The sequence below is a fragment of the Stenella coeruleoalba genome, assembly GCF_951394435.1.
Source record: "Stenella coeruleoalba genome assembly, chromosome: 19".
Taxonomy (NCBI): domain Eukaryota; kingdom Metazoa; phylum Chordata; class Mammalia; order Artiodactyla; family Delphinidae; genus Stenella; species Stenella coeruleoalba.
In genome coordinates, this window is record NC_137165.1 from 40,347,104 (window position 1) to 40,371,681 (window position 24,578).

General features: G+C 55.5%; 1 protein-coding gene across 3 annotated transcripts; it reads left to right on the forward strand.

Moving 5' to 3' along the window:
- Positions 1–1,651: 1,651 nt before the first annotated feature.
- On the forward strand, positions 1,652–24,578 carry ERBB2 (erb-b2 receptor tyrosine kinase 2). 3 transcript variants are annotated; one of them, XM_079904831.1, is made up of 27 exons: positions 1,652–1,927; positions 7,995–8,146; positions 9,060–9,273; positions 10,034–10,168; positions 10,454–10,522; positions 10,707–10,822; positions 10,948–11,089; positions 11,956–12,075; positions 12,341–12,467; positions 14,504–14,577; positions 14,667–14,757; positions 14,997–15,196; positions 15,547–15,679; positions 15,766–15,856; positions 16,547–16,707; positions 18,176–18,223; positions 19,554–19,692; positions 19,775–19,897; positions 20,185–20,283; positions 20,566–20,751; positions 20,886–21,041; positions 21,159–21,234; positions 21,534–21,680; positions 22,056–22,153; positions 22,352–22,540; positions 22,823–23,075; positions 23,217–24,578. In XM_079904831.1, the coding sequence occupies exons 1-27, from the start codon at positions 1,855–1,857 to the stop codon at positions 23,570–23,572; spliced, it is 3,768 nt and encodes a 1,255-aa protein (XP_079760957.1). In that variant the 5' UTR covers positions 1,652–1,854; the 3' UTR covers positions 23,573–24,578. The 3 variants fall into 3 exon arrangements, with proteins under 3 accessions (XP_079760957.1, XP_079760959.1, XP_079760958.1); XM_079904833.1 differs by having other exon boundaries at positions 15,517–15,679; positions 23,217–23,625; XM_079904832.1 differs by lacking the exon at positions 10,034–10,168.

Sequence of the window (24,578 nt, forward strand, 5' to 3'; positions counted from 1 at the left end):
TTGCATGCAGCAACGAAGACCCAACACAGACAAAAATTAAAAATAAAAATAAATTTATTTAAAAAACAGAAAAAACTAAATAAATAAATAAAATAAAAAAGAAAGACAGACTTGTCCTGGTCATTGAAATTGGTTTCACAACCAACCTTCTAATGGATACTGACCTGCAGTTTGATCATCACTGATTAGAGCCAGAGGTGGACTTACCATGGTGTTAAAGAGGGGTAAGCTTCAGGCCCCTCATTTGCATTTATGTGTCTAATTTTGTATTTATAACTTTGTTTTCCTTTTCTTAAAGAGAGTCCCCCAAATTTCATAAGCTTCAGGTCTCACAAAACCTGGATCTGTCCCGGTATAACTAAACCTGAGACCACTTTTCCAGCAATTACTGTGTGCTAAGTACTGTGCTTAGAGCTTCAGGAGTATTATCTCCTTTAACCCCTAGCACAGTGTGCCAGATGCTATTTTACAAGTGAGCCAGCTGAGACCCAGAGAGGTTCAGTCGCTTGTGTAAGGTCACACAGCTAACGCGTGGTGGAGTTGAGATTTGAACCGAGGTCATTCTGATCCCAGAGTGCCGTGTTCTCAAGTTCCCTACTGTGAAAGTGCCTGCCTAGAGCCACGCTAGGAATAAGGAAGCAGTTTAAGAGATGCTAATGTCCTTCATTCTGCAGCCCCCAGTAGGTGCCTCTGATCCCCTCTTGACCAGCACAGACATGCTCAGGGCTGAGCATTCCAACTAGAGTTGCCAGATTTAGCAAATAAAAATGAGGATGCCCAGTTAAATTTGAATTTCAGATAAACAACAGATAATTTGTTAGGATAAGTGTATCTCGTGCAATCTTTTGTTGGCATTTCCAACAAAAACATGCCTTCCTTCCATCCCCACCCGCACGAGACCCCCGACCGGGTCTTAGTAACTGGGTCAGGGGCTCCAGGTGGAATGCAGGGTGGGGAGGTGGAATTAAGCAGACTAATAAAAGGCCAAGGACAGAGAAGGAACCTTGGATGAATTGGGTGCTGAGTGCCCCGTAAAGAAACAAGGATGTTCTTTGAAGGATTGAGATGTAGGTTTCTACATCTCTCCCCAATCTGACTCCCCAAACTTGTAGACCCCCTTAAAAGCATGCTTTTCAGACTGGAAAAGATATCTAGAAGATTCGAGAAGGTATGCCAGGGAGTCCTGAAAGCCACAGGTTAAACGCAACACATCCCCCTACTTGACTAACATTTTTACCTGAGGATGCGGTAGGAAAACCATTATTTGATATTAAAACAAATAGGCATGGGATGGAGTAGGATGCAAACGGCCAGGAATGTTTAAGATAAAACCTGCGACTTAAAAGAAAGTTAAGAATGGCAGGCTAAAGCGTTTGCCCCGGACTCCCGGGGGAGGGGCGCCATCACCCTCCTCTGCTTTGGGGGGTTCTCCAGGGAAACGGGTGAGAACTGCGGCGGGCAACCCTGGAGTCCGCGCGCTGGCAGCAACGCCACCCAGGCCTGCGCGGAGAGAGGGAGAAAGTGAAGCTGGGAGTTGCCACTCCCCGGGACTTGCTGGAATGCGGTTGGAGGGGGTGGGGGGGGGGGACGAGCTGCGAGCGCGCTGGCTCCCAATCACCGGAGGAGGAGGGGGTGGAGGAGGAGGGCTGCCTTGAGGAAGTACAGGAATGAAGTTGTGGAGCTGAGATTCCTCTCCATCGTGCCCACAGAGCCGAGAAGACCCCCGAGGCCGCCGGCCGCCCCTGCACTGGGTGCTCTTTCCGGCGCGAGCGCCCGGCCCCCTCCCCTCGCCCGCCCGGCGCCCTCGCCGCCTGGTCTAGCCGGAGCCATGGGGACGGAGCCGCAGTGAGCACCATGGAGCTGGCGGCCTGGTGCCGCTGGGGGCTCCTCCTCGCCCTCCTGCCCCCCGGAGCCGCGGGCACCCAAGGTGGGTCTGGGGTGGGGAGGGCAGGGAGCGGCGACGGGCCCGTGCAGCCTGGGACCCCCGTCTAAATCCCTGGTCAGACGGGAACAGAGGGGCCATCGGAGCTTCCCGACCCGAAGTTTCGGACAGTCCGGGGGCTCAGAGCCGCCAGCCCTCGGGCTCGGAGGGACCAGAGGAGGTGGGGCAGGGGGGCGATTACACCGGAGCGGCTCTAGACGTCCCATTCGAGGGACTTGTGCTTTGCAGACCCCGCGACGGCTCCGGAACTTGTCAAAAGAGGTCTCTGCAATTGTTCAGAAAGTTTCCCTCAAAGGGTGTATAGCAGGGTGTGTGTGTGTGTGTGTGTGTGTGTGTGTGTGTGTGTGTGTGTGTGTGTGTGTGTTTCCCCTTTCTTGAGCCCCCTCAAGCGCCTCTCTCAATGCCTTTCCAGTTGGCAGCCTCCGCCTCCAGACTGGACTGGGCTGGATTCCTGGGGGTCCCTTCTGCCCGGCCCCCTCCCCGCCCCCTTTCGGCCGACTGGGTTGAGTTACTCCAGCTTCTGGCACGATCGGGGTGTGGAGGGGGGAGGTGGGGAAAGCAACCTGTCCAGCCAGAGCCGGGGAGCAGAGGGTGGCCAGTCCGACTGCAGAGTTGCCTCACGCCGGAGACTGGCGTGGGGGAAGGGGGAGACGTTTGTTTTGAACAAGTCTCGTTAGGGCCGACTTAGGGCTCTGTGCTTTGTGACTTGGAGAGCGTGGGTCACGGAGGGGTGGCGGTGGGCTTCCTGGTCTGGGGCATAAAGTGGGAGGGTTCTGAGGGATTCCTGGGCACTTGGAGGGAGGGGGAGGGTAAGGAACGGGGCCAGATGCGGGTATGCCGAGGGCCGGGTTGTCCTGCCTTTTCCTTTGGGCTGTGTATGGGGAAGGGTGCTGGGGTGGGGTGCAGTGTGTGTCTTGCCCTATCTGTCCGTCTGGGTGCGATAGCGGTGAAAGCTAACGTGTACTGGAAATACACTGTGTACCAGGTGCTGTGCGTGTTTTGTCTGGGTTCCCTGCTTTCATCCTCAGAACAACCCTGTAAGAGAAGTCCTAACTAGTGTGCCCATTTTCCAGGCTTGAAGACCCGGGCTTCAAGAGGTGAAGTAAGCAGCAAGTAATTGGTGGGTCCCAGATTGGACCCCAGGCAGTGCAACCCCCAACCACAGCTTCAAAATCACTATATTCGTCTGCCCTGAACATTGGGGGGCCGCTGCTGCTCCCTACATCGCCTGGTTGTGAGAAGACAGAATGAGAATGTTCTAGGAGTAGTGGGTGGTCTTCATGGATCAGGGAGTCTGGAGAAGGGGTGGGTGTCGGGCTGTCTGTGTGTTGCCCGAGGGCCCCCTCTGTCAGAGCTCTGCTGTGTTATCTGAGGGATGTCTATACTAGGGTGTTCTTGAGTTGTGTGGTCTGTGTGTTTGTGTGTCTGGCCTTTGTGTGACCAAACGGCAGTCTCCCTGCTGAACTCTGCCCTCTCAAAGAACTCCCTCAAGAGCTGCTGTGAATAGCGGGAGGTGCCCCCGCGCAGCCTTCTCTCTGAGGAAGGAGACTCCTCTTTCCCAGGAGCCTCCCCTTCCCCTCCGTGTTTCCCAGGCAGGCGTCTTCTCCCCTGACCTTCTGAGAAGCGTGAGGTGAGGCAGGCGAGGCTGGGCTGTCAGGCTGAGCCGCAGCCCTCCTCACCTGGGCCTGGGAGTCGAGCAGGGGGAGGGCGGCCGGGTTGTTGCAGTGCTGGGATCTGAGGGGTCGGTTCTCCCGCCATTGACAGGGAGCTTCTCAGGTCTTCCTCACCCCTCCGCCTGCAGTGCTGGGTGCAGAGAGAGGTGTTGGGTGTGTTGTGCAGGGGAATGGCTAAAAGCAGAGCCCCACTCAGCTGCCTCTAGCACGCCCGGTATATGCCAGGGCTGAGGGCTGGCGCAGGCATGTGGGGGAAAGGGAGATGGGGAAGGCCCAGAGGGTTGGGATTTTCTTTTCTTAGAGGTCAAGGTTTTGTAAAGCGCAGCAAACACATCTTGCAGAGCTCATAGTTTAATTCCTGAATGATTCTCCCAACAGCATCCTTCTTTTTGCTATACTCAGGGAAAGTAACCTCATTTTAATATTCAAGAAAAAAAATAATTGAAAGATAGGATCAAATGCCGAAAGAGAAAATGCATTGTATTACAAAGTCAAACACAGAGCACTGTTAATTTTCTCTGGGTTTGGAATTACCCGGACTCCTGCTATATGAACTTCTCTTGCCTTAACTTTTAGAAAAGTACAGCGTGCTTCCTATTTGCCTGGTTCTCATCCATTACAGTTTCATTTCATCTCTGCAACAATCCTGTGAAGTAGGTGCACAGATGAGGAAACTGAAATTCAAAGAAACGAAGTGACTTAGCCAAGGCTTCCCAGCGACCCAATCATGTCCAGGGCATTTTTAGACTCTGACGAGGAGGCATTAAGAGTTGACCAAAGTCTTATTCCCTTCGACAGGAATGGGTTAAGCAAAGCCTCAGGGGCATTCAGGTGGTCAGACTCCGGTAGAGGTGCTATTTTGTTATTTAGGTGAATGACCTCCCTTATCTAGGCTTTAGAAAATGAGGGTGAAGAAAATGAGGGTGAGCTGCTCCTCGCCCCCCACCAGGTTCCCTCTTGGCTTTGGAGTCCTCTCCTTCCCTGTACCAGCCGACGTCTGCCTTCCTCTTGGGCCCTCCTGGCATGGCAGGGGACTGAGGGTAGGACCGGGCCAGAGGCCAGTGGGACCTACAGGGCTACGGGTGAGGGAGGGACCAGTGTCGGGCTGGGGCTGGGGAGCTGGTGTAGGGCCAGGCTGGTAGTGCCTGGCCCTGGGTGCTGGGATGACCTGGAAAGAGATCCCCCTCCCTGCCCTGTGGGAAACCCCTCTGGGGTGACACCCCTATCTCTTAATAGGCCACCTTTCCTCCCCACCCCTGGGAAGAGAGCCGAGACAGGGTGAGGGGTGCGTGCTCTCTTAAGGAGTGGGAGAATTATTATAGCCAATGTTGTGTTGCCCCAGCTCTGTTTACAAAGCCTTGTCACGTTTACAGACTGTTTCTTGATTCATTACCTCATTTAACTCTCATGTAATTTCTCTGCAGAGAGTAAGAGTTGTCATCATCCCCCACTCACAGTCAAGGTCAGGTCAGTAAATATTCACTGAGTGCCTGCTAAGTCACAGGCACTGCTGGACGTAGAGGTGAATCTGATTTGACCTCTGCCCTCGAGATCCAGGGACTTGATCAAGGTCACACCGTGAGTGGCCCAGCTAGGGTTGTGGCCTAATGACCTGAGCCCTGGCCCCAGGCGTGTGTGGTGGGTGAGTCCTGGTGTCACTGGAATGGGCTCTGGCCCCACGGGTCTGGGGGAGGTGAGCTTTGGGGATGCAGGCAGTGTTCATGGAAACCAAAGGAAGTGTTGGCTTTCATGCTGGTGAGCGAGAGAGGCAGCTGGGGCTGAAGGCTGGTGGGGAAGAAAGAACCCACTTGAGAGCCCCCCAGAGCTGGGACCTGACCACTAACACCCAGCTAGAGGGACATGGCGGCCGTGACCAGCCTCTGAAGAGAGGGCTGGACATGGTGACCTCAACTGGTCCCTTTTGGTTTGGAGAGTCTTGATTGGAGTTCATTTATTTATTCATTCATTCATTCATCCCACAAACACTTATCCAGGGCCCACTGTGTCCCTGGCTCCGGTCACACTGACTGCCCCAGAGATCTGGAGGGCGAGGCTCCCGAGGGACAGGTGCTCCGGAGACAAAGCGCTCCCCTGTGTGGAACAGGACCTCCTACCCCCGCCCCAGAAAATCAGTGGGGGGCAGAGTGGATATGGGGACCATGGTGAGGACTGGGGAGGGGGAGATGAGTGAGGAGATGGGAGGGGGAGGGAAGTGTGGAGGTAGAGGAGGTGTCAGGTTGGAGGATATTAGCCCCCAAGCCTCCAGCTCCCTGGGAGTAGGTCTCAGGCTCCCAACGTTACCACCTGTTGCAAACGTTTAGTCTGAATCAGACTCAAAAACGGACACAAACAAACTCGTGGGGCGGGGCTGCTGCTCCTTCTGGTCCTCCTACCCAGCTCAGCCACTCGGCCCTGCCCGAAGCCTATAATGTAATCAGTGGCATCAACAGAGCTGGTGTGTATTTACCTTTGAACAGGGTGTGGGGAGGGGTGTGTGTGCAGTTAGGTCTAGTGGAAGGAATGTGGGATTTGAAGTCGGCGCAGACTCGAGTTCAAATCCTCCCTCTATTGCTCACAGGCTTTCTGATCTGGGGAGAATAACCCCTGGCAACCTCAGTTTCCTTCTTTTCAAGACCGAGGTTGTAGTCGCAGCCTCTGGAGGATGAGGCTCCACGCGGAGTGCCTGCCGAGCGTTCCCTTGTTGTTTTCCTATTGCCTGGCTACCGCAGCTGGTGTCCCTTCGAGGCGGCAGAGGGCGCAGGGCGTGGAGACGGGCCCCTGCCCCGGGCTTGGGCCAGGGCCTTGGGGTCTGAGCCTGGAGACAGCTGTGCGTGCAAAGCAGCTGAAGCTTCCGAGGCTGGGGGAGGTCCTGGCAGCGGGCGTTATTTTGGGCCTGGCCTGCCATCCCCGGCTCCTGTTTCTCTTGGGAGTCTGGGGGGAGGGACCCTTGAGTTCTATTTCTGGGTCCTCCCATTCCTCCCTCTTTGCTTCCTTCCCTATCTGGCCAGAGGGGTGGGAACAGAGACCACTCTAGGTGCTCCTGGGAGGCTGCCAGCTAGTGGCCATTGGCCCAGGCCAGAACCCTGGGGGCTTGTCCCACCAGCCTTTCCCCCGATTTCTGGAGGCAGGGGGTATCTCTGATTACCCCCCAGGATTTGACCCTAGGCTCCAAGCTGCTGGGAGAGCAGGGGATCAGACCTCAAAATCAGCCACTGTGCTGTCCCCCTGAGTCTGCACGTAGTCCCTGGGAGGTGGAGTGGGGACCAACAGGAATTCAGGGCAGCTGAGGCACCTGTGGATCTGGGGGTGCACCCCACCCACCTCCCCCTGGCACACCCTCCTGGGCAAGATGTGCCAGGTGATTCATCTTCTCACCAGAGCAGAAAAACGGGTTTAACTGGGCACTTTAATCGCCCCCACTGCTGGCAAGCATGGTGCCAGCTGTTGCCCAGAGCGCCCCCTTACCCGGGCTAGTGTACCCCTTTTAGTATCCCTGGGCTTAGTGAGTACTTCTGGTCTCAGGGACACTGGGCTGGGGTCCAGGTGGACTGGGCGGCAGTTCATCTTGACGCTCCTTGGCCGGTGGTTGGCACCAGGCAGGTACACAGGGCTGACGTAATGCCCTTGTGGCAGGAGTTTCGTGGCGTAGATTCTGCCAGCTGGTTCTGAAGTCTTGCGCTGAGGAGGTGGCAAGGGTGAGGTACCAGCTTAGGAGCCTTTGGAGTAGGCAGCACTCTGGCTCAGCATCTGCAGCTCGGGTCCGGATGCCCATAGTTGGGATCTGATGTTCCTTTTCTCTGCCTCGGGGAATTCCAGAAGTCCCTGCAGTGACCAGGACCCTGGTGGTCCCCATGCCCCAGCTATGACTCCAGCTGACCCTCCTTCCCCACTTTCTGGGTGGCATTGTGGGGGTGGGTACCCCTTGCCAGGAGGTTGGCACGTGGGTGGCGTTGTTTGTTCGGGAGAGGGTCAAGGGGTATCCAGAGGATTCATGATTCATCATCGCGTCTCTTGGGGGATTTTTACCCGTTGGCCCTGAGTTGTGCCTTTGGGACAAAGGGAGGCTTTCTTTGCCAGCCAACACTCTGGATCAAACGGGCAAGTCCCTAAGGCTGGCACAGCGAGACGCCCTCTGGATGCTCAGGATGGGCCGAGTCAGGGGAGCTTCTCCCCTGATGTCCCTCCTCTTCCCAAATTTGCAAACTTTCTTTTGCTGTTGCACGTTCTGTGGGTACGAGCGACACAGGAGGAGGGATCCTTCCATTGTGCTTTCTCGCTGTCTGTGGTGGCATGACTCTGGCGAGTAGGTTGGCAGAGGTGGCCAGGTTGGCAAAGCTCACTGGGCAGTGCCCTCTGACCCATCTTCTCTCTCCTGCCAGTGTGCACCGGCACAGACATGAAGCTGCGGCCGCTGGCCAGTCCCGAGACCCACCTGGACATGCTCCGCCACCTCTACCAGGGCTGTCAGGTGGTGCAGGGTAACCTGGAGCTCACCTACCTGCCCGCTAATGCCAGCCTCTCCTTCCTGCAGGTGAGGCCCATGGGCAAAACCCAGCCAGGCCCTGTTTCCTGCTGGGCTGAGCCCTCTGCTTGCAGATGGGTGGTAGAAGAGTGTTCCCCACCCTGTATTTCCTCTTTTGTTGTGGTTCCTCAACTGGGAAGTCCTTTCTGTTGTCTAACCCCCGTCCATCCTACTGCAAGACCAGTTGACTCCTTCTCTACAACGTGGCTGGCCGTGGACATCTCTGGGTGGAATGCACCCGTTCCTCTGCTAAATTTTTTGCTCTCTTGCCAGCATGATCACCTTCCATTGTCCAACTGCCCCAGCCACTGTCCCCCTCCTACCCGGAGTAATGCAAGGGCTGGCCGGTTCCCGGTCCAGTTCTGCCACTGACAAGCCATGTGAATGTGATCTAGGCCCCTGGCTTCACTGGATCTCAGTTTCCCTATCTGTATATTGGGAGCAACAGACATGCTTGAACTCCCTGGGGGGCCCATTTTGAAATCACATGGAAAATGTATGTGAAAGGGTCAGGAGCAGGAGAGAGAATGGAAACCAGCCTCTGTGTTGTGTCCATGGTGCCCTGGAGCGGGGCCTCAGGTGCGATGCTTAGTCTGTCAGATCACAAACATCACCTCGTCCAGGGCTTTCCTTTACAGATGAAGAAACTGAGATGCAGAGAGGGTGGGGTACTTGCTTACAGTTTACAGAGTGTGCCCCCACCATTTTCTTTCTTGATCGTACTAGAATCTGGTTCGGGGATGTGGGGAGTGGCCTTGATCTCCATTTTATGCCTGAGGGAGCAGGACTGGTCAGCGGCTGGGGGCCTTGCCCAAGATCCCCGAGCACAGGGTAACCTGGAGGAGGCCTTGTGCGGGGGGGCGGTGGTCGTGGTCCAGGGCCTGGACCTGCCTTAGCCATACCCTACCCTGTCCCCTCCCAGGAGATCCAGGAGGTGCAGGGCTACGTGCTCATCGCTCAGAACCGAGTGAGTCAGGTCCCCCTGCAGAGGCTGCGGATCGTGCGAGGCACCCAGCTGTTTGAGGACAACTATGCCCTGGCCGTGCTGGACAACGGAGGCCTTCTGGAAGGTGCCCCCCCTGCTGCACACACTGCTCCGGGAGGGCTGCAGGAGCTGCAGCTGCGAAGCCTCACAGGTGCTCATCCTTATCGTTGAAACTCCCTGCTGGTCATTGAGAACTGACCAGGGCCCCTGTCAGCCATGGGGATGCTTCGTGTGAATAAGAACTGGGGTCCCTTCCGGATGGATGCAAGTGGAGCTAGGGGAGGCGCCCTTGTGAGGATTCGAAAAAGATTTCCCTTCCTCCCAGGAAGTCACAGCTTGTGCCAGCCCACGTAGCTTGATAGGATGCAGGCTGGGTTTTTGCCCACTTCCTGGCTGAATGCACACGTACAGTGAACAACCTGTGTAACTGTACGCGGCAGCCTTGGAGCTGACAGCGTCCCAGACTCTGAGTGCCTGGTGCTTTACCTGCATAACCCCATTTCAGTCGTGCTTTAATCTTGCAAGGGAAGCATCAGTGTTATTCTCGTTTTACAGATGAGAAAACTGAGGTTTACAGAGGATGAGTGACTTGCTTGAGGTTACACAGCGAGTTAGTGGTGGTGAGGCTGGATTTCACACTCGCTTTTAACTGCTAAGCAATGTGCACAGAGTAGAGGTGGAGGAGAGGAGACAGTGACACGGACAGCTCACTCCGCCCCGGATCTCCGTTTGTTCACGTGTGGGGTGGTGTTGGCAGGGCTAAGAGATGCCGAAGGAGTCTCCTCTGCTCCCTGAGGAACCTGGGGCGCGTTTAAGAGCCCCATTCCCCTTTTAGAAGGCAGGCAGGCCCCGAGGGAGGTCAGAAGATGACAGATGAGGGAAGAAGCACCTGATTATTGCCCGCCCCACAGAGATCCTGAAGGGAGGGGTCTTGATCCAGCGGAACCCCCAGCTCTGCCACCAGGACACGATTGTGTGGAAGGACATCTTCCACAGGAACAACCAGCTGGCCCTCATGCAGATAGACACCAACCGCTCACGGGCCTGTAAGCCACGCCCCTCGCCGCCTGCAGCCGCCTCTCTCTCTCACGCAGCCCACCGACCCCAGACTCCTGGCTTACTCCACGCCCCCCGCTGCCGCTGCACTAACACCACCCATTTCCTCTTTCTCTGTGTCTCTTCATCTCTGCGGTTCTCTGCCCTGTCTCCCTCTGCTTCCAGATCGTGCCTCCGGTTTTGGAGTCCTCTCCTCCTGCCTGCATCTCTCCCTCACTGTGCATTCTGTCTCCTGGTCTCTGTCTCTCTCACTGCCGTTCTGTGTCTCTCCCCAGGCCCACCCTGTTCTCCAGCTTGTAAAGCTCCCCACTGCTGGGGAGAAAGTTCCAAGGACTGTCAGAGCTGTGAGTTACAGGGAGGCCCAGAATCTGGGGGCAGGGGCTGGGTGGGAATAAAGGTGACATGGCGGGTGGGTGCCAGGCCTCGGCATCTTCCCTGAGGCAGGAAGTCTCCCCAGAAGGTGATGCTGGTGAAGGGGCCCGGTGCCTAGGCTGCCGCCCAGCCCTCATCCTGCCCTTTGCCCAACAGTGACGCGAACCGTCTGTGCCAGCGGCTGTGCCCGCTGTAAGGGCCCGCAGCCCACCGACTGCTGCCACGAGCAGTGTGCCGCCGGCTGCACGGGCCCCAAGCACTCTGACTGTCTGGTACGTGCCCCCGGCGCCCCAGCCCTCGGGCTGCAAGGGGAGGGGCGTCCCGCCTGGTGCTGCCCTTAACCCTCTGGCACACCAGGGCCAAACAGCCCAGTGCCCACCAGCTGCCTGTCCCCCAGGCCTGCCTCCACTTCAACCACAGTGGCATCTGTGAGCTGCACTGCCCAGCTCTGGTCACCTACAACACGGACACCTTCGAGTCCATGCCCAACCCCGAGGGCCGTTATACCTTCGGCGCCAGCTGCGTGACCACCTGTCCTTGTGAGTGCCGGGGAGAGACGTACTTTTAGTAGTTTTGCTGGGGCCTTTGGTTTATGTAAATGCAAGCATGTTGTGAGTACTGTCCGCCCCTGGCTTTGGAGAGCTGGTCACGGCAGTTCGTACTGAGCTGCCTCGTTCTTTCAACAGCAGTGGAGCGGGTGGCAGCACAGAATAGCAGCTAAGAGCCCACGCACAGAAGCCAGACTGCCTGGGTCTGAGACCTGGCCCCGCCCCTTATCAGTCACGTGACCTTCTTGCTGTGTCTTGGTTTCCTTATCTGTTAAGTGGGGGCCAAAATAGTCCCATCCTCACCAGGTGGTTACAAAGTTTGAATGAGTTAATATTTGCAAAGCTCTTATAACTGTGCCCAGACAATACTAAGCACCCCTAAATGTTGATTTTTAGATAGATCAGAGTTTTATTTACTAGCTCCCCTATTTACTGATGATCATTTAGGGACTGGCCTCAGACCTGGGGACCTCTTTCCTCCTGTCACAGGAGACAGCAGTGGGCTCTTGGGTCCTGGTCGTACCCTCCCCATGGTGGGTGAGAGTACGGAGTGTGGAGCTAGATCATTTGGGTTCACATCCTGGCTCCTCCACTTACTAGCACAGGGACCTTGAGTAATTTAAACAGAAAACTCTGTGCTTTGGTTTCCCTTTTGGCAAAATGGGAATCCAACGGTGCCTACCGCACAGGGTTGTCGTGAGGAGTGGACGAGTGTTCAGGGCTCAGATATGGTGTAAGGGCATTTTGGTATCGGTTGATATCATTCTTATTGCACTACCTGGGCATGGTCACACAGCTCATGGTGGGGCAGTGCTAAAAGGCCAGGGCACGTGGACAGACGATCTTGATCTCCTCAGACAACTACCTGTCCACGGACGTGGGATCCTGCACCCTGGTTTGTCCCCTGAACAACCAAGAGGTGACAGCTGAGGATGGAACCCAGCGGTGTGAGAAATGCAGCAAGCCCTGTGCCCGAGGTACCCAGTGGCCGCCCCCTGCACACCCAGCCTGGCCTAGCCCGCTGTGCCACCCTCCCTCAGACCCTCCTGGGACCCGGTCCTGTTCTCCCACTGACTCTGCCCCTGGCCCTCCCCTGAGCACTCCCACAAGCTCCCCCATGTCTCTGCCAATGTGAGGAGGGGGCATGTGGCCCCAGGAGGGGACTGTGGACAGGACCCAGGAGGTTGAATTCCTGGTGCTCCATGTGGAGGCTGAGGTGCCCCCCTGTCCCCCTCCCCACAGTGTGCTATGGTCTGGGCATGGAACACCTGCGGGAAGTGAGGGCGGTCACCAGTGCCAACATCCAGGAGTTTGCTGGCTGCAAGAAGATCTTTGGGAGCCTGGCGTTTGTGCCGGAAAGCTTTGAGGGGTAAGGATACCAGAGTTAAGGGTGGGCACATGGCCTGAGGCAGCATCAGGGCAGTCACCGAATCCTGAGGCCCCAGAAGTGGAAGCATTTCTCGGGGATGGCGGGAGACAGAGGTGGGAGGCCAGGGATGCAAAGGAAGCAGGTGGAAGACCAGCAGGGACTTTGGAGGGGGGAGTTTTTCTTTTTTGTTTGCTTGTCTTTGGCCGCGCCGCGCGACTTGCTAGATCTTAGTTCACCCACCAGGGATTGAACCCAGGCCCTTGACAATGAAAGCGAGGAGTCCTAACCCCTGGACTGCCAGGGAATTCCTGGGATTTTTCTCATAAATGACACGTTATCTATGAACATGCACTTGTATGTAGGTCACACCATCCAGATAAAGTAACATTCTCTTTGAGTTCATCGTAGCTTTATTCATAATGGCCCCGAACTGGAAATAATGCAAATGTATATCAGTAGCTGAAGGAATCAATAAAGCTGACCCTTGGACATCACGGGTTTGAACTGCGTGGGTCCACTCAAATGTGAACTTTTTTCAATAAATCCGTACGACAGTACTACACAGCCCGGGGTTGCTTGAATCCGGAACCGTGGATGCAGAGGGCTGACTGTAAAGTTATACTTGGATTTTCGACTTTGTGGGGGTTGGTGCCGTAACCCAGGCATTGTTCAAGGGTCAACCGTAAAAGGTGGTATATCCGTACAGTGAAATTCTCAGCAGTAAAAGAAATGGCCTACTGATACGTGAAACAACATGAATGTGTCTCAGAAACGTTATGTTAAGCAAAATAAGTCAGACAAGAGAGAGTCCGCACTGTATGATTCCCTTTGCTCTAGAATAGGCAAAACCACTGTGTGGTGAGAGAAATCAGAACAGTGATTGCACCAGGGTGAGGGCCTGGAAAGGGACACAAAGGAAATTTCTGGGGTGATGGGAATGTTCTGTATACCAGTTGGGGTAGTGGATAGGTGAGTGAATGCATTTGACAAAACTCAGTAAACTGCACACTAAAAATCTGCAATTTATTGTATGTGAATTATACTTCAATAAAAATATGTATTAAAAAAGGAGAAAATTCCCTTCAACACTTTCTCCACCTTTACTCCCCTTTCTAGAGGAGACCACTCTTAACAGTTTGTGTGTGTTCTTCTAGACCGTTCATACGTATATGGATACACACGCACAGAGAAACGTAGTGTTAGTAATTTGGGGGGAAAGGTTGATTTAAAATGGGAGCCTGTTGTGGATATTGTCTGCCCCTGGCTTTGGAGAGCTGGTTATGACAGTTAGTTCATGTCCAGCTGCCTTGTTCTTTCCACAGCTGCGGTAGAGGTGGCAGCAAAGAGTAGCAGCTAAGAGCCCAGGCTGCCTGGGTTTGAGACCTGGCTTCTACCACTTACTAATCGTGTGACCTTCTTGATGAGTCTCAGTTTCCTCATCTGTTAAATGGGGGCAAAAATAGTCCCGCCCTCATAAGGTGTTATAAAGTTTAAATGAGTTAATATTTGTAAAGCTCCTATAACCGTGCCCAGCAGATACTACACGCTCCTGAATGTTAGTTTTTCGTGTGTAGTCTGGATAGATCAGGATTATATTTAATAGCTCCCATTTACTGATGTTTAGGTATTTAATTTAAAAATTTTTAATTTAATTAATAAAATAAATTATTAATAAATTAATTAAAAATTTAATTAAATTTTTTTGTTTAAATTTAAAAAAAATTTAATTTTTAATTTCCTTAGTTTTTTTATTTTCCCTCTAACAAACAGTTCTCCTTTGCACATGCCTTTGGGAACAGGGGCCGGTGTCTCTCTAGGCCACATTCCTAGAAGTAGAATTTCTAGATCAAAGGATATAAATATTGTTTTGATATTTGCCAAGCCAGGGCCTGGGCTTTGAAGTTCAGGATGGGAACAGCCGGGCTCGATGGGCAATGGGTTTAAGTGGAGGGGAGGTTGGGGAGGATGGCAGGGCCAGCTCGTGGAGGGGGGTCTTACCCATCCCCTTCTTGGCCCTCTCCTAATCCTCCTTCTAGGGACCGAGCCTCCAACACTGCCCCCCTACAGCCTGAGCAGCTCAGAGTATTTGAGTCTCTGGAGGAGATCACAGGTGAGCTCTGTCTCTCTGAATCCTGCTTCGATGCGGCTGGGAGGTCTTCGTCCTGTCCCCGCACCCCTAGCCTCACCCTGTGTCTGCAGGTTACCTGTACATCTCAGCGTGGCCAGACAGCCTGCCGGACCTCCACGTCTTCCAGAATCTGCGAGTAATCCGGGGACGAGTTCTGCATGAGTGAGCACCAGGGGAGGGAGGCCTGACGGAGGAGGAGCTGCCCCGGGAGGCCCGGGAGAAGCTCTGAGTGTGTAGGGGGGGAATGGGGGTTCTTATTCCCCGGGCACTCCAGCAGCAGCATTCCCATGGAAGTTTGCAGAGTGTGCTAGGGACAGGAGGAAGGCGAGGGCAGCCCTTGCTGAGGGGGGAGGGTCAGTGGTGCGTTGCCCCCCTGCATTTGAGCACTCCCCCTCCCACAGTGGTGCCTACTCGCTGACCCTGCAAGGGCTGGGCATCCGCTGGCTGGGGCTGCGCTCTCTGCGGGAACTGGGCAGTGGGCTGGCCCTCATCCACCGCAACGCCCGCCTCTGCTTTGTACACACGGTGCCCTGGGACCAGCTCTTCCGGAACCCCCACCAGGCCCTGCTCCACAGTGCCAACCGGCCAGAGGTCGAGTGCGGTAAGACAGGGAGCCCAGCACTGCTGCTCAGGCGTGCCCACGGGCCTCTGGCAGCAGCAGTCTGGGACTTACTTGTGCGTGTGCACTGCCCGTCCCTGGTGCACCATCCTTGACGTAGCTCTGGTTGGCCTGGCCTCTTGGCATGGCTTCTAGCAGGGTCCTGCCACACTGCCTTGCCATCCCTCCCTTCCCTTTCCTCTCTGTTCCTGGAACCTCAGAACTCTTTCTCTCCCTGCTTTGCGCGGCACCTATCCCCACCTCTCCAGCTCAGAGCCATGCCCACAGACTCTTCCCCCAGCTCCCTGGAGTCTCCCTGAGAGTCCCCTCTGACCCCTTCCTCCTCACTGCAGTGGGCGAGGGCCTGGCCTGCTACCCGCTGTGTGCCCACGGGCACTGCTGGGGTCCAGGGCCCACCCAGTGCGTCAACTGCAGCCAGTTCCTCCGGGGCCAGCAGTGCGTGGAAGAATGCCGAGTACTGCAGGGGTATGCGGGGCAGAGGAGGGGGCGGCCGGGCTGGGGGGTGCACAGGGGCTCCTTCCAGACCCCTTCACCGGCCGTCCTCTCCTCAGGCTCCCCCGGGAGTACGTGAAGGACAGGTACTGTCTGCCATGCCACCCTGAGTGTCAGCCCCAGAATGGCTCAGTGACCTGCTTTGGCTCGGTGAGGTGCTGGTGCGCTCAGAGCTGGGTGGAGGGAAGCAGGGCAGGGTTGGGGGTGCTGCCAGGGACCTGGCCAAGTCCAGTAAAATACCCCTGGGGAAGACTCCAAGCCCAGACCTGAACAGTAGGAGGGTGGTAGGAGGGTGGAAGGTGGCTGGGATGCTGGGGACAGCAAGAGTTGCGGACGCTGAGGCCCTTCAGACCATACAAAGGGCCCAGGGAAGCCTGTGCCCTTGGCCGTGGCTGTGCTAAGGTGGTTAGACCTGGGGGCTTAGACATCAGGTGACCTGGATTCAAATCCAGGCCCCACTTGCACTGGCTCATTCGTAAAATGAACGTTATACTAGTACCTACCCCATTGGGATGCAGTGAGAATTAACTCAAAATAGGGTTTGGCACAGTGCCCGAGCACAGGAAAAAGGCTTCACAAGTTAGTTACTATTATTACTTGCTGTTATACCTTAGGTAATACACTCCCCCCACCCCACCAGGCCTGGGGATCAAGCTTTGAAGGTGGGGAGCTGGGTGCAGAACAGGGGCATCAGACACAGCAGGTATGGGGCTGTCCCAGGAGCAAGGTGGACAGTGCTGCTGAGTGACTGAGGGAAGCACAGAGGGGACCCAAGGGCCTGATCCTGCTGCCCTGGGGGTGTCGGTGCCAGCCCCCCACAAACCCTTCCTCCCCTCCCAGGAGGCTGACCAGTGTGTGGCTTGCACCCACTACAAGGATCCTCCCTTCTGCGTGGCTCGCTGCCCCAGTGGTGTGAAGCCTGACCTCTCCTTCATGCCCATCTGGAAGTTCCCAGATGAGGAGGGCATGTGCCAGCCATGCCCCATCAACTGCACCCACTCGTGAGTCTGAGGGCCTTTTCCACGGAAAGAAAGGCTTTGTTCCAGGACCCTCTCTGGGGCTCTTATTCTAAAAGTGGGACAACTCTGCCTTTGCTTACCCCGAGACCCTTAATTTTTCATATCTTTTTTTTCTGATCACAAAAGTAACACGTGGTTAAAAATTTTTTAATTAAAGCATGAAAGTGAATCGTATTAGCAATTCTATCCCACTGTTAATAATTTGCAATATTTTTCCCCCAGTTTTTTTATCTATGCACACACTAACATACGTATTATTATTATAACATAAAGTATATGTTTATATATTCTTCTTCTTCTTCTCCAGTTTTTATCTGTGCACACTCTAGTATGTACTTCTTTTTACCAAAATGGGATCATAGACCATACATATTGTTTGGAAATTGCTTTTTCTCACTCAGCATTGCAATTTTGCTTGCAATGTTTTTCCACGTCCTAACACAGTGATCTGCCCTGTTCTCTTTATGTTTTTCACTTCGTTGTTAATTACACACGGAGTACATGCATACATTCTTGTGATACACATTTTCAGCAGTATCAGAGTATAAACACTGTAAAGCAGAAGTGCCCTTTCGTCCACTCCCCCACCCACCCAGTCCCCCGCCCTCCCCTCCCTGGGGAGAACCACCAGCTCACTCTGGTGTGCTCTACACATGCATTTTACATTTATGTTAGGTTGAAGGTTGCTGTTTTGGGAAGTCAAAAATGATCAAGAAACAGCAATTTCGTCTGACTCACATATAGTCAGTTTTGGTTTCTGTGTGTGTGCATTTTTTAATATAAACAGGATAGTACTCTACATATAGTTCTGCACTTTGCTTCTCCTCCGTCCCGGCACTTTATGTATCTTGGAGGTTCTTTCTTGTGAGCGCACATGAACCTACCTCCTTTTTTTTTTTTTTTTAACTACTCAATCTGCTGTATGGATGTAGTCTTACTTAACCATGTCCCTGTTCGAGGGATATTCATTGAACTTGTCTCCTTTCTTTGGGGGGGGGGGCGTGCAGTTTATTGCACTTGAGCTCCATGTACAAGTGAGCATTTTGTACATGCCCCCTAGTGTACAGGTGTTGACATTTTTAGGGTCTATCCTGAGAGGTGGAACTGCTGGGTCACAGTATTGTCAGACTGTCCTTGGTGCAGGTTGTGCCCAGCTACTACCCTGGCATCCTCTACAGAGGGGATAGCCAAGCTTTTGGACTTGATGCTCCTCTGGGTGCCCCCCACTTCCTACCCAAGACAGGGAGGTGCAGGGGATGCAGGTTTGCAGATTGGAGAAGGCCTCCCCTGTGGGGTGGTAGAAAGAGCCCTGGTGACCTTGAGCCCAGTTTCTGCCTTTGTCAATTAGGGATCATAACTCAGCTACACCCACCTCTGGGGATATTGTGAGGCTGAGTGAGTGCAAGAGGTGGTTCCCAGCCTTGTTGACAGGACTCTCTCTCTTCTGCAGCTGTGTGGACCTGGATGACAAGGGCTGCCCCGCTGAGCAGAGAGCCAGGTCAGCCTGGTCCCCAGGACACATCCCATGTTGCCCCTCAGTCCCCCTCCGGCCCCTGAGTGGTCACTGCTGTAGGGAGGGGGTCTCCTGACATGACACATGTCCCTCCCCCAGCCCACTCTTCCACTAAGGACCCTCCTTTCAATTAGCTTCAACCAGTGGACGGAGGACCTGCTCGGGATGCTTGGGGGGCAGGGAACAGGAAAAGATGGCGAAGACACCCAGCACCTCCCCACCCTCGAGTAGGTAGGGGTCTCCTAAGGGACACAGGCAGCCTGCAACTCCCTGGGACTCAAGGCACGTTGAGAAGAGAACGCAACGACAGCACTGAGGATGGGACAATGAATTCTTACCTGGGGTCAGTGGGAGGCTTCAAGGAGGAGGTGGCATGGGAGCCAGGTCTTGAAAGAGGGGCAGGTATGTCACTTGCATTAGGAGGAAAGCAACCAGGCAGCATGGTGAGAGGGGTCAGGACAATCTAGGACGTGTTTGCTGAAGGTTCTGCTGTGGTAGGCCACTGAGTAAGCTCAGAGGAGGGAGTAAGTCTGAATCAGGTTAGGGCAGGATCTTGGAGGGCATAGGCTCTCCCTCACCATGAGGCCACAAGCCCTGTGATGTCCATCACTGCCATCACTGGACTTGATTTCTAGGCAGTGGGGTGTTTGGGGAGAAAAACAGATTGGAGTATGTCCTAGGTAAGCACTTGTCCATGACACAAGCGTTCATTAGAGGTCTGTGATGTGCCAGCCCTTGGCTAAGCAAGGGAAGGGGGCAAGGATGACAGTGATGTAGGGTCAGCACCCAGGAGATCCTTCTATCCCAGGATGAGCTGAGTCTTGAAAGATGACCTCATGCAGAAATGATGGTCCAGGTAGAATTAACAAAGGCTGGGAGGTGTGGAAATCATGACCTATGGGTGGAAAATTTGGCTAGAATATCAGAATCACTGGGCGCACGTTCCCCACCTCATACCACAATCAGACTCTCTGGAGGGTAGGGCTCCAGACTCTTGCATACTGACAAGCTCCCTGGTGATTTTTTGTCAGGAAGTTTGAGAATCCTGGGCTAGAGCCCTGGGCAAGAGCATAGACAATTTGGAGATGTGGGTGGAGAGGGTTTTGAATGCCCAGCAAGGAGTCTGGACTTCATCCTGGAGGCAGTAAGGAGCCGAGGGAGGTTTCTGAGTAGGTGAAACAGGATGGGAGCCTGCACGTCACCCTTCCAACTTCCCTTTCCAAACGCCAGTGACCTTCATGCCCCTCCATGGGACCCCTTCATCCCTCCTGCCCCAGACTCGTCCCCAATCCCTGACCCTGGCTCCTGCCCCCAGCCCTGTGACGTCCATCATTGCCGCTGTGGTGGGCATTCTGCTGGTCGTCGTCGTGGGGCTGGTCTTCGGCATCCTCGTCAAGCGGCGGCGGCAGAAGATCCGGAAGTACACGATGCGGCGGCTGCTGCAGGAGACAGAGGTGAGGCGGTCCGAGGGCCTGTCGCGTGGCCTGTGGTCTGCAGCCCGGCCCGCGGCACTGACGCACCACCCCTTCACCCCAGCTGGTGGAGCCCCTGACACCGAGCGGAGCGATGCCAAATCAGGCTCAGATGCGGATCCTGAAAGAGACAGAGCTGAGGAAAGTGAAGGTGCTTGGATCCGGAGCTTTTGGTACCGTCTACAAGGTCAGGGGTGGGGCCAAAGTCCTGGGTGGGCGGTCCCAGAGGATGCGGTCAGGGCGGGGACGAGGGTTCTGTCTGGAAGACAGCCAGGGGCTGGGGGCGGTTCTGTTGGGTGGGGCAGTTATGTATAAGGGGATAGGGAGAGGGCTGAAATGGCGAGGTTGTTGCTCAATAATGGGGTTGGCCCAAGGGTGGGGAAGGATTGGGAGCACAAGTAGTGACCCCTTGGACGACTGCAGGTTGGATCTGGCCCACCCTCCTCCTGCTCACATCCTCCTCTCTCTGCCCAGGGCATCTGGATCCCCGATGGGGAAAATGTGAAAATCCCAGTGGCCATCAAAGTGTTGAGGGAAAACACATCCCCCAAAGCCAACAAAGAAATCTTGGACGTAAGCCCTTCCACCCTCTCCAGCTGGGAGTACAGTGGGGACCCCCTGGCTGCAGGTGTGGGCTGTGGGCTCTGTTTTCACTGGGGCTTTAGGAGACACTTTGTGATCCCCCAGATCTCTACTCTTAACCTCCTGAGTCTGTGGGCCATGGTTCTGGTTTGTGACGAATGGGGTTGGATTGAGTGAGGGTCCCCAGTCACGGCTCAGCCCTCGGGAGGGGTGTGTGGTGGTTTGGGGGCTAGTGGTTTCCCATACCCTCTCAGTGTGTACCCTTGCTCCCAGGAAGCATATGTGATGGCCGGTGTAGGGTCCCCATACGTGTCCCGCCTTCTGGGCATCTGCCTGACATCCACGGTGCAGCTGGTGACACAGCTTATGCCCTATGGCTGCCTCCTAGACCACGTCCGGGAGCACCGCGGGCGCCTGGGCTCCCAGGACCTGCTGAACTGGTGTGTGCAGATTGCCAAGGTATGCACTTTGGGGGCCGGGGCTCTGCGGGTGCCCTTGGGAGCACGCCTCTGTCTCCACTCAGAGCTAGGATGAGGAGGTTTCCTGGGAGAGCTCTGGCAGAGCGAGGTCCACACAGATGCCTCTGACCCCAGGGGATGAGCTACTTGGAGGATGTGCGGCTCGTGCACAGGGACCTGGCTGCCCGGAATGTGCTGGTCAAGAGTCCCAACCATGTCAAGATTACAGACTTCGGGCTGGCTCGGCTGCTGGACATTGATGAGACGGAGTACCATGCGGATGGGGGCAAGGTCAGAGGAGGGAGCAGAGTGAAGCAAGGGGGGGGTGGGGTCTGGCCCCTGGGAGAACTCAGAACGGCCACCTCCCCACCACACCTGGTTGGAGCACTTCCTTCTCTGCTCTCCCAGGTGCCCATCAAGTGGATGGCGTTGGAGTCCATTCTCCGCCGGCGGTTCACCCACCAGAGTGATGTGTGGAGCTATGGTGTGTGATGGGGTGGGTCGGAAGGGTGGACACAGAGCCGTGGCCCTGGGGGGGATGTGGGTGGAAGGATGAGAGCTGGGATGGAGCGAATTAAGGGACACTTTAGCATGAAGGAAGGAAGGGGCTGCCAGTGCCTCAGTCTGCCAGGGACTGCGGAAAGACTGGGTATCTCCTGCCCTTGACACTGCGTCCCTCCCCTCCTTCCCCCATGGTGCCAGGCTCTTGGATAGAGCCTCTGGGGCTCAGTGCACTAACGCTCCCTCTGGTCCCCCCACCTCTTGACCCCATCTCTGCCCCAGGTGTGACTGTGTGGGAGCTGATGACTTTTGGGGCCAAACCTTACGATGGGATCCCAGCCCGGGAGATCCCTGACCTCCTGGAGAAGGGGGAGCGGCTGCCCCAGCCCCCCATCTGCACCATTGATGTCTACATGATCATGGTCAAATGTGCGTGGTTGAGCTGGGTCGGCTGCTTGGAGAAGTGGGAGGGCCTGGGTGGAGGGGCCTACAAGGGGCAAGGGAGGGGGCCAAGAGCAGGGTATGTTTAATGCAGCCTCAAAAGGGTCTCACTTCCCTTTACAGTACCGGTCCAGAGGAGCTATCAAGGACCAGCTAGAAAGAAACTTAATGCAAAATAAAAAGGGGAAACTAGTAGAGATTCTCAAAGGTTCTCTCTCAGGATCCGAGTCTGGTACCTCTTCTCTACCACCTGAGGGCTTTGGACTCTAGTAACTGGGGTTGTCTAGGCTGGGGGTGGGGGTGAGGGGCTCTGCACACAGGCTGCAGCCAGAACTGAGATGCTGGACTCCTGCCCACCCCCAGGTTGGATGATCGACTCTGAATGTCGGCCAAGGTTCCGGGAGTTGGTGGCCGAATTCTCCCGCATGGCCAGGGACCCCCAGCGCTTTGTGGTCATCCAGGTACCGGGCCTTTCCACGCCGTCCCTGCCTATGGCTAAGATCACTCTCCCTTAGAGGGAGGAAAGGGAGATGATTCCTGGGTCCCAGGCTTCCAAGCCCAGCCCTTGCCTGACTCGTCAGAACTCTGGTACTCCCTGAGCCTCCCTCGGGAGGCTGCGCTGGGGAGAGGCTGCCACGCTCTGTCTCCCGCCTCCCCAGAATGAAGACCTGGGCCCTCCCAGCCCCTTGGACAGCACCTTCTACCGCTCGCTGCTGGAGGATGACGACATGGGGGACCTGGTGGATGCTGAGGAGTACCTGGTACCCCAGCAAGGCTTCTTCTGCCCAGACCCTGCCCCGGGCTCTGGGGGCACAGCCCACCGCAGGCACCGCAGCACATCCACCAGGGTCAGTGCCCCCTGTCACAGTGTGGTGGGTGTGTCTGGTTACTTCCCCCGACCCCAGTGGACTAGAGTCCCTTTCTCCAATGTCCCCCAACCATCACCTCTCACGGAGGAGACCCCAATATCCCCAAGGATTCCTACTGCTTTCCAACTGTGACCCCACTCTTGCCACAGTGACTGTGTCAAACCCCGAAGGCAACTTCCTTTTATCTCTTGTGACCCTGTCACCTCCCGTGGAGTCTCCATCATGAATGACCCCCATCATGACCTTCTCGCTCGTCCTCAGAGTGGCGGTGGTGAGCTGACGCTGGGTCTGGAGCCCTCGGAGGAGGAGCCCCCCAGGTCTCCACTGGCACCTTCCGAAGGGGCTGGCTCTGATGTGTTTGACGGCGACTTGGGAATGGGGGCAGCCAAGGGGCTGCAGAACCTCCCCCAACATGACTCCAGCCCTCTACAGCGGTACAGCGAGGACCCCACAGTACCGCTTCCTCCCGAGACCGATGGCTACGTTGCCCCCCTGACCTACAGCCCCCAGCCCGGTATGGAGTCCAGGCCCGAGCTGAGAGGTTGGGAGGTGGGGATTGGGGGTGCTCAGCCCAGGGCCCACTATGGGGGCAGGGGCAGCAGCCAGAACACACGGGCTCCTCCCCCTAACAAGCCTCCTTCTCTTGTCCTTTCAGAATACGTGAACCAGCCAGAGGTTCGGCCACAGCCCCCCTCACCCCTAGAGGGTCCTCGGCCTCCTCCTCGACCTGCCGGTTCCACTCTGGAAAGGCCCAAGACTCTCTCCCCTGGGAAGAATGGGGTTGTCAAAGACATTTTTGCCTTTGGGGCTGCCGTGGAGAACCCCGAGTACTTGGCACCCCGGGGCAGGGCTGCCCCTCAGTCCCACTCTTCTCCGGCCTTCAGCCCAGCCTTTGACAACCTCTATTACTGGGACCAGGACCCATCAGAGCGGGGCTCTCCACCCAGCACCTTTGAAGGGACCCCTACAGCAGAGAACCCTGAGTACCTGGGTCTGGACATGCCAGTATGAGCCAAAAGGCCCGGGCCGCTGAGGCCCTGCTGGCCCCTCAGGGAGTGTGGAAGGCCTGACTTATGGCCCGCGTTGGGACGAGGCAGGGAGAGGGCCCTTGGATCACATCCAGAGCGGCCTGCCATGCCAGCAATCTTCCTTCCTCTTCCAACTCGTAGGTGGCTGAGAGCTGCCCAGCCTGGCTGGAAGAGGGGGCAGCACCGGGGAGTCCTGACTGATGCTGGAGCCCTGGCCCAGCCACTAGGGTCCACTGGATGCCACAGCCAGTCTCCTTACCTGCGGGAGCAGCCCAGCCTGACTTCTTCCAGAACCTGACACTGAAGGACAGGGAAGCTGAGCCTAGGAAGGGAAGAGGCCCCAAGAGGGTGTCTAGGAACCAGAGCAGAGACTCCCTGAGACCTAGCTCTGCCCCTAAGAAGAAGGGGACAGCAGGGGACGGCAGCAGCGCCCAGATCCGGTCCCTGTACAGAGTGCTTTTCTGGTTTTGTTTTTACTTATGTTTTTTTGGTTGTTTTATTTTATTATTTTTTTTAAGATGAAATAAGGACTCGGTGGAGAGTGGGTATTGTGGAAGCGGGGTGGGGGGGCAGTCCCTGGGGTTGCGGGAGGAATGTCCCTTCTCCATACCCACTTTCTCCATTTGCAAATATATTTTGGAAAACAGCTGGACACAAGCCTATGTCTGGGATGGCTCTGAGCCATCCCTTTACTGCTCACCTCTTAACCTACATTCAGTTCATCTTGCCTGGAGGGACTGGCTAGGAATCTTCGGAAAGCTTGAATGAGGAGCCTACTGCCAGTTTCCTGGCTCCTGGGTTGGGGAAAAACTGGTTGGGATTCTGACCTGAGAGCCCTTTGATGACCAGATCATTCTTGCTTAGAAAAAAAGAAACTCCTAAGGCCACCCACCAGAATGGGGTAATTTCCTCCCTGTAGGTAGGGGTAGTCGGGGAAGGATGGAGGAAAGAAGAGGCAGTGCCTACTGTGTGACTCATTTTCCGTGCCT